The sequence below is a fragment of the Bubalus kerabau genome, chromosome 2 (genome assembly GCF_029407905.1).
Source record: "Bubalus kerabau isolate K-KA32 ecotype Philippines breed swamp buffalo chromosome 2, PCC_UOA_SB_1v2, whole genome shotgun sequence".
NCBI classification, from domain to species: Eukaryota; Metazoa; Chordata; class Mammalia; order Artiodactyla; family Bovidae; genus Bubalus; species Bubalus kerabau.
The window spans coordinates 172,868,005-172,881,946 of record NC_073625.1 but is presented as its reverse complement, the minus strand read 5'-3'; the positions used below and the strand labels follow the sequence as shown (position 1 = coordinate 172,881,946).

Genomic DNA, 13,942 nt, shown 5'->3' with positions numbered 1-13,942 from the left:
GGCTTCTCAGTGTTGTGAAGCTCTAGAGTGTGGGCTCAGTAGTTGTGGTGCACAGGCTTAGTGTCCTTCCCACCCCCCTGCATGTGGAATCTTTCCGGACCAGAGACTGAACCTGTGTCCCCTGCATTAACCACTGGACCACCAGGGAAGTCCTGAATATTACTTTTAAATTCAGGAACTTGAAATTAGAGAAAAATCTCAATCTGTAAGATGATATATCTCTGGAAAGTTTTAGAATAGACTGTTCAGCGCTATTAAGTGGGAGAAAAATGTTCTAGAGGTGTAGTTAAATGTGGAGGGGTGTGTGTGTGAGCTAAGCTTGTCTTCAGAAGGCTTGCAAAAGAATAGCTTAGTTAACTAATGAACAAAATTTCAAACTTCTTTAAAAAAAGACAGTGGTTTTAACAGTCTGGGTTATGAAGCTAGCCAGTGAGCAGCTAGTGTGGCTCTACTGATGCAACAGGAAAAACGTTAGCTTTGATCACTTCCATCTCCTGATCAATTGTCGAGTCCAGCTCTTTTTATCCTCATCTTTCTATCTTAAAGTTCTAGAATTGGAAAGGCTAACAGACAAGCATTTGTGATTTCTTCCTTCTTGGTCATGATAAAAGTATTTAGATATTAAAATAAGCCCTCTGTGGTCAAAAGTTTCAACTCTGTCACTTCTTTAGAATGTAATATTCTTATATTCTGAGATCATGGGGAAGTAGAATTCTTTCATAAGAAATCTTTGTAAGATTTCCAGAAAATATTTTTGTGAGAACTATACTATAAGATTCTGCATTATGAAATGAATATACTGCAGGCAGGCAATCTTTAATATAACTCTCAATCAATCAAGAAAGAAGTTAATCTTAAAAACATATTTCAAAAGTTATTTGGCTAAGGTTACCGGTAACCAAATGAAAATCAAAATCAGATATGGGATCCAGACTCTGCTGCTGCATTTAAAGGCACAGACAATGTCTTTGGGTAACAGGCACATTCAAGTTGCAAAACAATAATAGCATTCCGAAGGTGATCACTTGCTGTAAGGACTGAAGATTGTGATTTCATGCAAAGAGATTAAATAAGAGTAATTCACTTTTAATTTTAATTACCACTAATCAAAACAGAAAAGAAACTAAACAAACTGCAGTTCAGTTTTCCAGCTGGTGTTTAGAAAAGAAAGGAAAACTGGAAAGGATTTCATTTAATCCTCACAATCACCTAGTGAAGTGTACATCTTCATTATGGATGAGGATATTGAGGGTCAGAATGCCTCTAACTAACCTACCCAAGGAAACAACAAAGTTAAGTGAGAGAGGTCACAATTCTAATATTCCATGGAGCCTCTAACGGTCCTTTTTTCTGTCACTTTAAACTTTCTATTAATGGTCACCCAAAATAGACTTGAGGAGGTCTCCGCCATGGTATGCTAAAAACAAACAATACAACCTTCTTGCTTTAAACCTCTGAGTTCAGTTCAACAGCTGTCGTGTCCAACTTTGTGACCTCATGGACTGCAGCACGCCAGGCCTCCCTTCCATCACCAACTCCTGGAGTTTACTCAAACTCATGTCCATTGAGTCAGTGCTGCCATCCAACCATCTCATCCTCCATCCAACCATCTCGTCCCTTTCTCCTCCTGCCTTCAATCTTTCCCAGCATCAGGGTCTTTTCAAATGAGTCAGCTCTTTTTGGTATCAGGTGGCCAAAGTAATGGAGTTTCAGCTTCAACATCAGTCTTTCCAATGAATATTCAGGACTGATTTCCTTCAGGATGGACTGGTTGGATCTCCTTGCAGTCCAAGGGACTCTCAAGAGTCTTCTCCAACACCACAGTTCAAAAGCATCAATTGTTTGGTGCTCAGCTTTCTTCACAGTCCAACTCTCACATCCATACATGACCACTGGAAAAACCATAGCCTTGACTAGACGGATCTTTGTTGGCAAAGTAATGTCTCTTCTTTTTTAATATGTTGTCTAGGTTGGTCATAACTTTTCTTGCAAAGAGTAAGCGTCTTTTAATTTCATGGCTGCAGTCACCATCTGCAGTGATTTTGGAGCCCAGAAAAATGAAGTCTGTCACTGTTTCCACTGTTTCCCCATCTATTTCCCACAAAGTGATGGGACCAGATGCCATGATCTTCGTTTTCTGAATGTTGAGCTTTAAGCCAACTTTTTCACTCTCCTCCTTCACTTTCATCAAGAGGCTCTTTAGTTCTTCGCTTTCTGCCATAAGTGTGGTGTCATCTGAATAGCTGAGGTTATTGATATTTCTCCAAGCAATCTTGATTCCAGCTTGTGCTTCATCCAGCCTGGCATTTCTCATGATGTACTCTTCATATAAGTTAAATAAGCAGGATGACAATATACAGCCTTGTTGTACTTCTTTTCCGATTTGGAACCAGTCTGTTCTTCCATGTCCAGTTCTAACTGTTGCTTCATGACCTGCATACAGATTTCTCAAGAGGCAGGTCAGGTGGTCTGGTATTCCCATCTCTTTCAGAATTTTCCATAGTTTGCTGTCATCCACACAGTCAAAGGCTTTGGCATAGTCAATAAAGCAGAAATAGATGTTTTTCTGGAACTCTCTTGTTTTTTTGATGATCCAGTGGATGTTGGCAATTTGATCTCTGTCCTTTGCCTTTTCTAAAACCAGCTTGAACATCTGGAGTTCACAGTTCATGTACTGTTGAAGCCTGGCTTGGAGAATTTTGAGCGTTACTTTGCTATCGTGTGAGATGAGTGCAATTGTGCGGAGGTTTGAGCATTCTTCGGCATTGCCTCTCTTTGGGATTAGAATGAAAACTGACCTTTTCCAGTCCCATGGCCACTGCTGAGTTTTCCAAATGTGCTGCCATACAGAGTGCAGCACCTTTACAGCATTAGGATTTGAAATAGCTCAACTGGAATTTCATCACTGCCTCTATCTTTGTTCGTAGTGATGCTTCCTAAGGCCCACTTGACTTCATATTCCAGGATGTCTGGCTCTAGGTGAGTGATCACACCATCGTGATTATCTGGGTTGTGAAGATCTTTTTTGTATTGTTCTTCTGTGTATTCTGGCCACCTCTTCTTTTTTTTTTTAATTAATTTATTTATATTAATTGAAGGCTAATTACTTTACAATATTGTAGTGGTTTTTGCCATATATCGACATGAATCAGCCACAGGTGCACATGTGTTTCCCATCCAGAATGCCTCTCCCACCTCCCTCCCCATCCCATCCCCCAGGGTCATCCCAGCGCACCAGCCGTGAGCATCCTGTCTCATGCATCAAAACCTGGACCGGCGATCTGCTTCACATATGATAATATACACGTTTCAACGCTACCCTCACTAATCATCCCGCCCTCGCCTTCTCCCACAGTCTAAAAGACTGTTCTTTACATCTGTGTCTCTTTTGCTGTCTCGCATATAGTGTCATCATTACCATCTTTCTAAATTCCATATATATGCATTAGTACACTATATTGGTGTTTTTCTTTCTGACTTACTTCACTCTGTATAATAGGCTCCAGTTTCATCCACCTCATTAGGACCGATTCAAATGCATTCTTTTTAATGGCTGAGTAACATTCCATTGTGTATATGCACCACAGCTTTTTTATCCATTCATCTGCCGATGGACATCTAGGCTGCTTCCATGTCCTGGCTATTGTAAACAGTGCTGTGATGAACACTGGAGTACCCGTGTCTCTTTCAATTCTGGTTTCCTTGGTGTGTATGTCCAGAAGTGGGATTGCTGGGTCGTATTTGCCACCTCATCTAAATATCTTCTGCTTCTGTTAGGTCCATACCATTTCTGTCCTTTATTGAGCCCAACTTTGCATGAAATTTCCCTTGGTATCTCTAATTTTCTTGAAGAGATCTCTAGTCTTTCCCATTCTATTGTTTTCCTCTATTTCTTTGCACTGATCACCAAGGAGGTCTTTCTTATCTCTCCTTGCTATTCTCTGGAACTCTGCATTCAAATAGGTATATCTTTCATTTTCTCCTTTGCCAGTTATCCTAACTGCCAGTTATCTTTTCTCCCCTTCAAGGTCAAATTTCTCAAGGGTCAGCTGTTTCTTGTCTCCTTTACCCCACTGGCTGTTCATTCCTCAAACCATTCCAACCTAGCCTGAGGGTCTACAATTTCACTAAATCAAATGACAAAGAGTTATCATGCCTCTCAATTCAAAGAATGTTTCTATTCCTCAAGTTATTCAGCCATTAAAAAAATGCAATCTGATCATGTCACATCTCTGATTTTGATAGCTTCACACTGCTTTAAGGAAAAAGACCAAGATACCACAATCCTTAGCATGTGCTGAAAGCAGGTTACCAGTTCCTGCACAGTGTGGTCCTTGTTCTTTTCCCTTACTCTAATCTTACATGGTTGCTGAGGCTGACACACCTGCATTCTTTTAGTCTTTTAAATGAGTGAAAATGTCCTCTGCTGCATATGCTATTCTGTTTTTCTGACCACCTGTTTCTACTCTTTCAGTACCTAGTCTTCATGTCCCATTTTAAACACTACTTCAAGAAAGCCTTTCTAGAATGCTCAGAACAGATCACACTCTATTATAGACACCTGAACTATTAATACTTCTTCCCAGCACTTGTCACATTTTAATTAAAAAATTACTATTTTTAGTAAGTTAGTTATATCCCTTACTAAAGTGAAAGCTCTGTGAGGGTAGAAATCATGTCTGTCTTTTTCAGTGTTACAACCCTATTACAAGTATGAGTCTCATATGTACTAGGAACTGAAATTGTGGACAAAAAAGCAAGTAATGTAAAGTCATTGGCCATATGGATGTATTTACGAAGTGTAATTATCATCTGGAAATACAAACCTTATTGTTAAGCCTCCAGGAAATTCTTCATCAAATAATACTTCAAATAGTACATCAGCTTCTCTATTAGCTGTTTAAAAAAGAGAGATTGAAAAATCATATGATTAAAAAAAATAGAATGTGAGTTTTTGGAGTATTAGAAGCATTACAACTATCAATACAGATGCAAATGAAAAGAAGATAAGCTCACAGATTCCTTTACTTGTATTAACTTAAAGAAAAATAATACTATTAAATTAGATGCTGTGAGAATTAATTATATTTTTATCTGTTTTTTATATGTTGGAAATTATTCACAAAAAAAGAGTTAATAAAAGAGATAACTCTGGAATTTGTAATTTAGAAGGTTTTACAGTTAGACAAAGGAAACGGAGATTTGAAGACATGGCAGTAATGAGGGAAAAAGAATGGAGACAAAGGATATATTACTAGATAGAACTGGCAGGAGTTTGTGACCTGTATAGATAAAAAGACTGGAGATGGCAAAGATGACTCCAAGGTTCTGGTAGGAGATGATTGGTAGATAATGGATGTCATGATTGAGACATGAGACATGTGAGAAAGACTATGGTACAATAAACCTTAAAGACGAGCAGAGAAGAATAAATTTGGCAGAGAGGCTAAGTCATTTCAGTCGTGTCCGACTCTGTGCGACCCCATAGACGGCAGCCCACCAGGCTCCCCCGTCCCTGGGATTCTCCAGGCAAAAACACTGGAGTGGGCTGCCATTTCCTTCTCCAATGTATGAAAGTGAAAAGTGAAAGTGAAGTCGCTCAGTCGTATCGAACTCTTAGCGACCCCATGGACTGCAGCCTACCAGGCTCCTCCATCCATAGGATTTTCCAGGCAAGAGTACTGGAGTGGGGTGCCATTGCCTTCTCCACTGGCAGAGAGGATGATAGGATAAAACTGGAAAGTTTAAATTTACCAAAGTTCCAAGGTAAAGTGAAATCATTAGCTATAATAACATTTGAATTCTAAGCCCAAATTAATCAGAGAGTCTATCACATAACTTCAGAACGGAATCTCTCTCTCTTCCCACCTCTACCCCTACCCTTTCCATTCCCTTGGTTCTGTTTCCCTGGAGAACCCCGACTAATACCATATCTGATACTGTGTTAACCCAGGGTAGATGCGGGGGATATTTTCCTCATTCTCAGTCTTTCATTGTCCAATTGGAACCAGGCCTGCAGGCAGAGCTTACTCATTCTCTCCCAGCAGCTATATCTTTCATCTGACACTTTTACCTAAAATCTAAACCCAAGAAAGTGGGGCTCAGTGAGAGGCAAGAGTCTCTTCTGTGAAGGTTTAAGATCCACTTTTTAGGTTCCTTTTCTTGTCTGAGGGAGGAGCCACTTACTGAAAAGATTATTTACCAAAGGATTGTTCACCCCCTTTAGTGGAGAATTCTATGGAGATGAGGCATCAGGTGAAGGCAGTAAGACAAATATTCCCCTTTATATTCTATGTCCATGGGATATATGTTTAATAAATGACAACGCTTTTTCCACTCAGTGTAGACAGATACAACTTTAAAATTCTTCTCTAGACAAAATTCCAACTGGTCATTATTACTGACTGGGGTTGTCAGAAGAAAGGAAACTTCTGTTATCAGAACTAAGGCCTTCTCAGGACAACCTAATCAGAGTAGACTCCACTAAGCTCAGAATTTGAACTGCCAATGCGTGAGGCTGGGCAGACAGCAGCAGGAGGGTTGTTTCATGACATGCATGTGACCCTTACCATACTTAGCCTGGGTTTGTTAACCTAGTTGACTTTCTTGTCTTTGTTTTAAGCACCAAAAAATACATCCAAAAAATTCAAAGAAGAATCAGGGAAGAAAATTCTCTTTTAGAGGTAGACCCCCAAGAAGATGTGCAAAATATGGAGAACCAGCGCTCAAAGTTAGAAAAGAATCAGGGGAAGGAGTTCAAATCCCAGCTCTGTCACTTATTTGTGTAAACTTGGGCAAGTCACTTAAACTCCTGGATGACACAATATCAGGACTTCCCTAGTGGCTCATTGGTAAAGAAGTCGCCTGCCAACGCAGAAGACATGGGTTTGATCCCTGATCCAGGAAGATCCCACATGCCTCAGAGCAACTAGGCCATGCACAACTATTGAGCCTGTGCTCTAGAGCTGGAGAGCCACAACTACTGAGCCCATGTGCTGCAACTACTGAAGCCCAAGCACCTAGAGCTGGTGCTCCACAACAAGAAAAGCCACCTCAATGAGAAGGCCACGCACCACAACCAGAGAGTAGCCCCCACTTGCCACAACTAGAGAAAAGCCCACATGGCAACAAAGACCCAGCACAGCCAAAAATAATTAAATAAAATTATAATAAAAAGAATAATATCTACTTCTCAGGTGGACGGAAGGGTTAAATGTAAAAGTGCCCAGCACACTGTTGCCAATAAATAAGCAATTCTCTTAGGCTCATGGCCTGTCTGCTCTTCCATCTTTCTGGACAGTGAGACCAAGATTGGGTGCCTGGGATATGGAAGGACAGTGCTGCCGGTGCCCTAGCCTCTAGGTACCTGATATGTTCCTTTGTGTTGGGTTGACTAGTTTTAGAATCTGTATTGCAAAGCTTCTCACTCCAGGTATCCCTTTGAAGAATTTTTAGATTCTTAGCTAACTCTTCCCTTTTCTTTCCATACTCATTTTTCCTTTTTTTTTGGTAAAAAACACAACATAAAATTTATGGTTGTAACAATTTTTAAGTGTACAGCACTATAGTGTTAACTATATGTACATTGTTGCACAATGGATTGATAGACTTGTTTTATATACACAATCTAGTTGTATTCATAAAATTAAAATTAACATGTAAATCTCTTAACTGTAAAGAAGCACATACATCATGTTTGTTTATTTCTCTGCAGAAATCAAGTGATTACAAGGACAATTAAGGCAAAGCCCTGGACATGGTTAGATGAAACCTAACGAAATGTTTGTCTTAGTTTCATGAAAACACATGTATGTATTCTCACTAAGCATTTAGATAATTTTAATGTGTTACACATAAGCTACCAAATTTTCAGCAGTCCTTCTCCAACTTTCACATCTTTTTAATCACTTCCCAGATGATTACACAGAAGGAAAAGGACAATTTCCTCTGAAAACTAAAGCTGGGAAAATAATTAACTAAAACATAAAAGGATTTAGTGTTTTTCCTGATTTACAGTTGCTTTCTGCTTGTATATAAGACATACAGTATAAATGCAGATGGAGACATATCAAGTATTGAGTTATTACCCCCTTTAATTCCTATGATGGTGCCCCGAAGGCCAACTGGAACAGAAAAGTTCTCTCTCACATTTACAACACGGTCAAAGAGACGAAATTCTGCATCCCGATCAGGAATAACCCCATGTTGCTGTTCCAAAGGCTGAAAAGAAAGATGTAAATATAATTATCGACTCTCATTTAAAATTTTTTCTACTAATATACTGAAAACATTTTGTTCCTTCTGTACTTTCAAAGCAAAACAACAACTTAGAATTCTTTGACAGGAAACTTACTCTGTATAGCAAATGGGGCTTCACTGTCACTCGAACTTTCTTATTATTCTTTCTTTGCTGAGGAAAGAAAAATTTAAAAATATTTTTAAAATTAAAAATTATTATCTTGTATTTGCACATGCCTAAATTTTAAAAAGCCAGAAGAAATGAGTAATTTTAAGACTATATGACTTTCTCTAGATGCAAGCAAGAATGAATAAATTAATTCTTGAATATTTTTAAAGTAAAACTTTTTTTTGACATATAAGACATATAGAAAAAATTTTAATAAGATAAAAAATGACGGTCTTACTGACAAGTTTTCAGCCCAAGGCAGACCAGAAGTACTAATAAGGTACAACTGGCGCCTACTGAAAACAACAAGAAAGAAAGATATGAGAAGAAATTTAAAGTAGTTTAAAAGAACTGTGCCTGGAAGATTGCATATGAAAATACAACCCATATGCTTAACACATCCCTAGACATTATTACTATCAATAAAATTACAGCATTGATTAGAAAATATGGCATTCAAACCTGATTATGAGGCAAATTAACAAACAAGGGCATTTTCACTATAGGTCCTAATCCATAGCTACTGAATAAAAAGTTATGGGGAATAACTACTCAAAGTGTGATCACTTGGGAGCTTGTTAGAAATGCAGAACATCAAGAGCTGCTCATCTGAGAGCTGCTGCTGCTGCTGCTGCTAAGTCGCTTCGGTCATGTCCAACTCTGTGCGACCCCATAGACAGCAGCCCACTAGGCTCCCCTGTCCCGGGGATTCTCCAGGCAAGAACACTGGAGCGGGTTGCCATTTCCTTCTCCGCATCTGAGAGCTACTGAATCAGAACCTGTATTTTAACAAGATCCTCCAGTGATTCATTTGGACATCAAGTTTAAGAAGTACTGCTCTGAAGGTGGAATCCAGAATGTGTGTTTTTAAAAATACTTCTCCAGTAATTTTGATAATTAGCTGAGTTTGGGAACCACTGTCCAGTAAGAAAATTATGGATACTTTTAATCATGACCCTGCATTAAAAAGAAAAGTTTAAATTATATTCAGAATGTTATGTTCATTTTTTAGTTTTTCTCCTTCTTTACCTAATAACACTATAAAACCAAAAAGGGAAAAAAAAATCACTCATAACTTCTCAACCTTGACTAGGTTAAAAAAAAATCCTGTCTTATCTTTATGTACACACATTTTTTAAATGCTATCATCAAAATGACAGACTACAACTTTGCATGTGTATCATCAGTTTGCAAAATAAGGGGAGAATGTGTAAAATATTTTACAGCGCTCTGCATCCAAATGGGTTCAGATAAAATTTGGGGACTTAAAAGTTATAAACTTTTTGTTAAGTGGAAAACTCATTTAAAAAGTAATGCTGGACAAATAGACTTTACATTGAAAGACAATTATTAAAAAGAAATGCAGATTTTCTATCTTCAACTGAATATCATTAACCTTTCAAAATATCAAATTCTTGGCTTCAAGCCTTACATTTTTTTTTTAAGAGTCATCTAGTGGTGATTTTTCAGGCTGTATTCACAGCTCTTCAGCATGTGATAAAAGAATTCAAATAATAACAGCTAAGTATTATTAAGCATCAGTAATAGCCAGACATTATTAGAAGGAGTTTATATGTATTAACGCAGTTAATTTTTTTTTTTTGAGGACTATATGAGATGGAATTATTTTATTCTTATTTTACCAGTCAGGAAATGCAGGCATGGAAAGGTTAACTATCTTGCCTAAGGTTTTAAGTATTGAAAGACGGATGGGGGACCAGGGCTTAAGACCCAGTTCTTAACTTAGGCTCTGCTATTAGTTCAAACAAGAGAGCGCTGTGTGAGCAAAGCAACATTATTTTAATAAAAAGGCAAATGTGTGAAATATAAAATTGTAAGCTTAGAAAAGGAACATAATTAGCCCATTTTCTATTTCATCAAGACAGAGAATCAAAATAGATAAAAACAGTTAAGCCTACACAGAAGGTTATTACTTTTTAAAATCAAGACATAAAAAACGGATAGTTTAAGTGGAGTTTCAAAAATACACAGTAGTTGAATGAGTTTATCAGTGGGAAAGTATATTTTAGGAGTGATTCTGTAAAAGTGAAATAAATGTAATTTTCATGTTCTATTAAAAAGATGGGAACTTCCCCAGTGGCACAGTGGATAGGAATCCACCTGCCAATGATGAGAACATGGGTTCAATCCCTGGTTCAGGACGATTCCACATGCCATGGAGCTAGGCATTCTGTTCCATAACTACTGAGCTCAAGCACTGCAACTACTGAAGCCGAGCACCTAGAGCTTGTGCTCCACAACAAGAGAAGCCTCCACAATGAGAAGCCAGTGCGCTGCAACCAAGAGTAGCCCCCACTCGCAGGAACTAGAGAAAGCCCATGCACAACAACAAAGACCCAGTGTAGCCAAAGGATAAATAATTAAAATAAAAATGAACCGTATCTTTAAAGAACTTAGAATAGGAAAGAACTGAGAATTAACCTTATTTCTCAATCACAAACTTTTTATAGACTAGACTCATAGAATAATAATTCTTAAAATCAGAAACAGTCCATGGAATTCTCCAGGCCAGAATACTAGAGTGGGTAGCCTTTCCCTTCTACAGGGAATCTTCCCAACACAGAGATTGAACCTAGGTCTCCCGCATTGCAGGTGGATTCTTTACCAGCTGAGCCACAAGGGAAGCCCAAGAATACTGGAGTGGGCAGCCTATTCTTTCTCCAGTGGATTTTCTTGACCCAGGAATCGAACTGGAATCTCCTGCATTGCAGGTAGATTCTTTACCAACTGAGATATCAGGGAAGCTCTCAGAAACACTACAAGGACATAAAAATTTAAATGCTATGGGCTTTCTTATATTGACATACATTTATATTTATGTAGACAAACTTGATGGACACTAGAGAAGGCTGGAATACTTTTTAAAATTATAGAATAATTTGATATAATTTAGAATCACTAAATATATGTTTTATTTGACTGAAACAAATTATTTATAGGATAACAAATAGTTCATTTAACTTCAAATCTCATCAGTAATCTTCATTATTGAAAATTATACCTTGCACTTTTCAATTTCTTCTTCAATTTTCTCAACAATAGCTGCATCCAGAATTTGTAAATCACAAGAAGACCGAGACAAAGTACTGACAGGATGTCCCTTTAGCCAAGTAATAATTTCTTGAACTTTCTCAGCACTGTATTAAAAACAATAATTTTTCACATTAATTAAAACTTCCTGAGGACTTATATAAAAAGCTTGATATACACTTTCTGAAGGCTGTGACTTATAAATGATATAAAATATTTAATTAATCACTATAGTTAATTAGGGCTAATTATAAATCTAATGTAAATATGGACATGTTACTTCTCAGTAATTTTAAAAAAACACAAAAATTGGTTTAAAAGTACTTTACTGATACAAATGAAAGAAAAAATCATTTTAAGATCTTAAAGCAAGAACAAAAACAATACAAAATCTTCCCCCCAAAAAGTAATATAAATTCTTGAGAAATCAACTACACTTAAGAGTGGAACCACTAAAACTCTGAGGTAATGAATCTCGTAACTTTTGCTTACCCGTTCTCATTTTCTCCAGGCCAAATGTCATCTTCATAGAACACATCCTCTTGGCTATTTTTGGCTATGTAACTGAATAGCTCTGGAGCTCTAGCCAAAGAAACAAATGACAACACTGCGTTTAAAAATACACATGGCAAATTCCATAAAAACTTCTGATCAAATAATTCTGGGTCTTAAGGGGCTATATTCAATATATTGAGAACTGATTACTATACACACATAAGGGATAGAGACTAAAGGATTGAAAGTATTCCCAGGCCCTCATAAAAAGATGATGGAGAAATGACAGTTCATAAATATAATAAACTATTACAATACTTATAAACTCCAGTCACTGATTCTATCCTTCTTGGACTATAATGACAGGTGACAAGTATATAAAATAATATGTACAGATTCACAATAAAGCTAGAGCACTTCACAATAGAACGAATGAAAATCCATTAAAAATTTCTGATATTCTTCAAAATTCCATTGCTCCCTGAACAGTGTAGCAGTACTTCTAAATATAAATACCAGACAGAATATATGTGCTTATTTTTGTTCCTTTCCCAGCCCACGAAAACAATAGTAAAGGATAAAAAAGGGCATGGACCTAGAAGACAGATGAAGAATGAAGCAGAGAATCTGATAGCATATGTGAGTTAACAAAACTTTAGAAACTGAAAACTGAATAGATAAGTGTGAAATGATTTGACAGATGGGAATAAGCTGTACGCTAAGCCACCAGAGTGGGAAGTCAACAAGAACCAAGTTGATGCAAACTGTGGAAGTCTGCAAAAGCTCAGGAGATATGACCTCTGTATGTTTTAATGCCCCACTATAGGGTGAGGTTTATGAGGCTTTTAGTTGAAAATTTTGTATAATAAACAATTAGGCAGTCACCTCTACCTCAGTGTAAATCCTGTAGTTTATTTTCGGAGAAGTTGAACAGGAGCTGCTCAAGCCTTGTGTATTGCAGGCACAGGAAACTGGATGCGAAGGGCATGAGGAGGAGAGGCTAGGTGCTCTACTGAAAACAGGGCATCAGTGAAAGTATAACTACTCTACACTAGGAAGCAGGGTAGGAAGTATAACATCTTTAAGAAGCAGTCCCTGAGATGGAGATAAACATGGAGGAAGTTTATTAGTGTGGGCTGTGAAAACAACACCTGTGAAGGAAGCAGAACCGGGCACATGTAGAAGTTGGGCTGTGGTTCATTCTTAATGAACTCCTTGGCCAGCAGCATAGAGATCTCAAACCAGGATGGCTCCCCAGACTTATTCTGAACTGGGACAATCAGGCTGACTGAGCCTTTATATCACTTTATTTGTTTATTTTTTTAAACATATCTCCTTGTTGATGAGGTACTGGACATGAGGCTATTGTGGGAAAGGGATGTAACTGTAGGTGAGGCAGTTCTCTTCTGCCAGGCAGTTTCTACAGAGGTCTTACTGCTGAGGGCTGAGAGACAGCAGCATTCCTGCTGCGCAGGGAATAGATTTTCAATCCTGAAGAGGCATCTGGAGGGGCACTACAGAATCCACTATGTAATGAGACCCCATTCCTCTGGTTAATTTTCAGAACACTCGAAGTTTGTTTTGTTCTCCACATCTGTCCTCCAAGCAAAACATTGGAGAACACATTTCTGGGAAAACTACTCAGCCCACCAGAAAAGATATACATATAGGTAGTGATATTTCGAGATGCTCTGCCAAAATAGCCCAGTCCCACTGGACAAGCCTTACTGAAGCACATTAAATTTCCAATCAGTTTTTTAACACTGCACACTAAAATACGGTAAGACACTAAAGAACTACCAGGCCAAAAGAAAAAAAAAAAAAAGCCTCAAAATAAACAAACAACACTCCCCCTCCCGCCCCAAATCTGAAAACACTTTAACATGAAAGGAGAGATCAAATCAAACAGAAAAGAAAAAAAAAGAAAAGCAATCTGTAGAAAACAGAAAATACTGAGAACAGAAGAAAATCTAGATTGCTATCATTAGA

The 13,942-nt window shown here is 37.8% G+C and overlaps 1 protein-coding gene across 6 annotated transcripts in view; it reads right to left on the bottom strand.

Moving 5' to 3' along the window:
• XRN1 (5'-3' exoribonuclease 1) overlaps positions 1-13,942 on the bottom strand; it is a 114,892-nt gene that overhangs the window by 36,308 nt on the left and 64,642 nt on the right. For all 6 annotated transcript variants that reach the window (XM_055569453.1, XM_055569455.1, XM_055569454.1 and 3 more), the window contains 5 exons: positions 11,951-12,040; positions 11,430-11,565; positions 8,354-8,410; positions 8,088-8,220; positions 4,827-4,896 (listed from right to left, as the gene is read on the bottom strand). In XM_055569453.1, the coding sequence (XP_055425428.1) occupies positions 4,827-4,896; positions 8,088-8,220; positions 8,354-8,410; positions 11,430-11,565; positions 11,951-12,040 (486 nt within the window). The remainder of the gene's footprint in view (positions 1-4,826; positions 4,897-8,087; positions 8,221-8,353; positions 8,411-11,429; positions 11,566-11,950; positions 12,041-13,942) is intronic.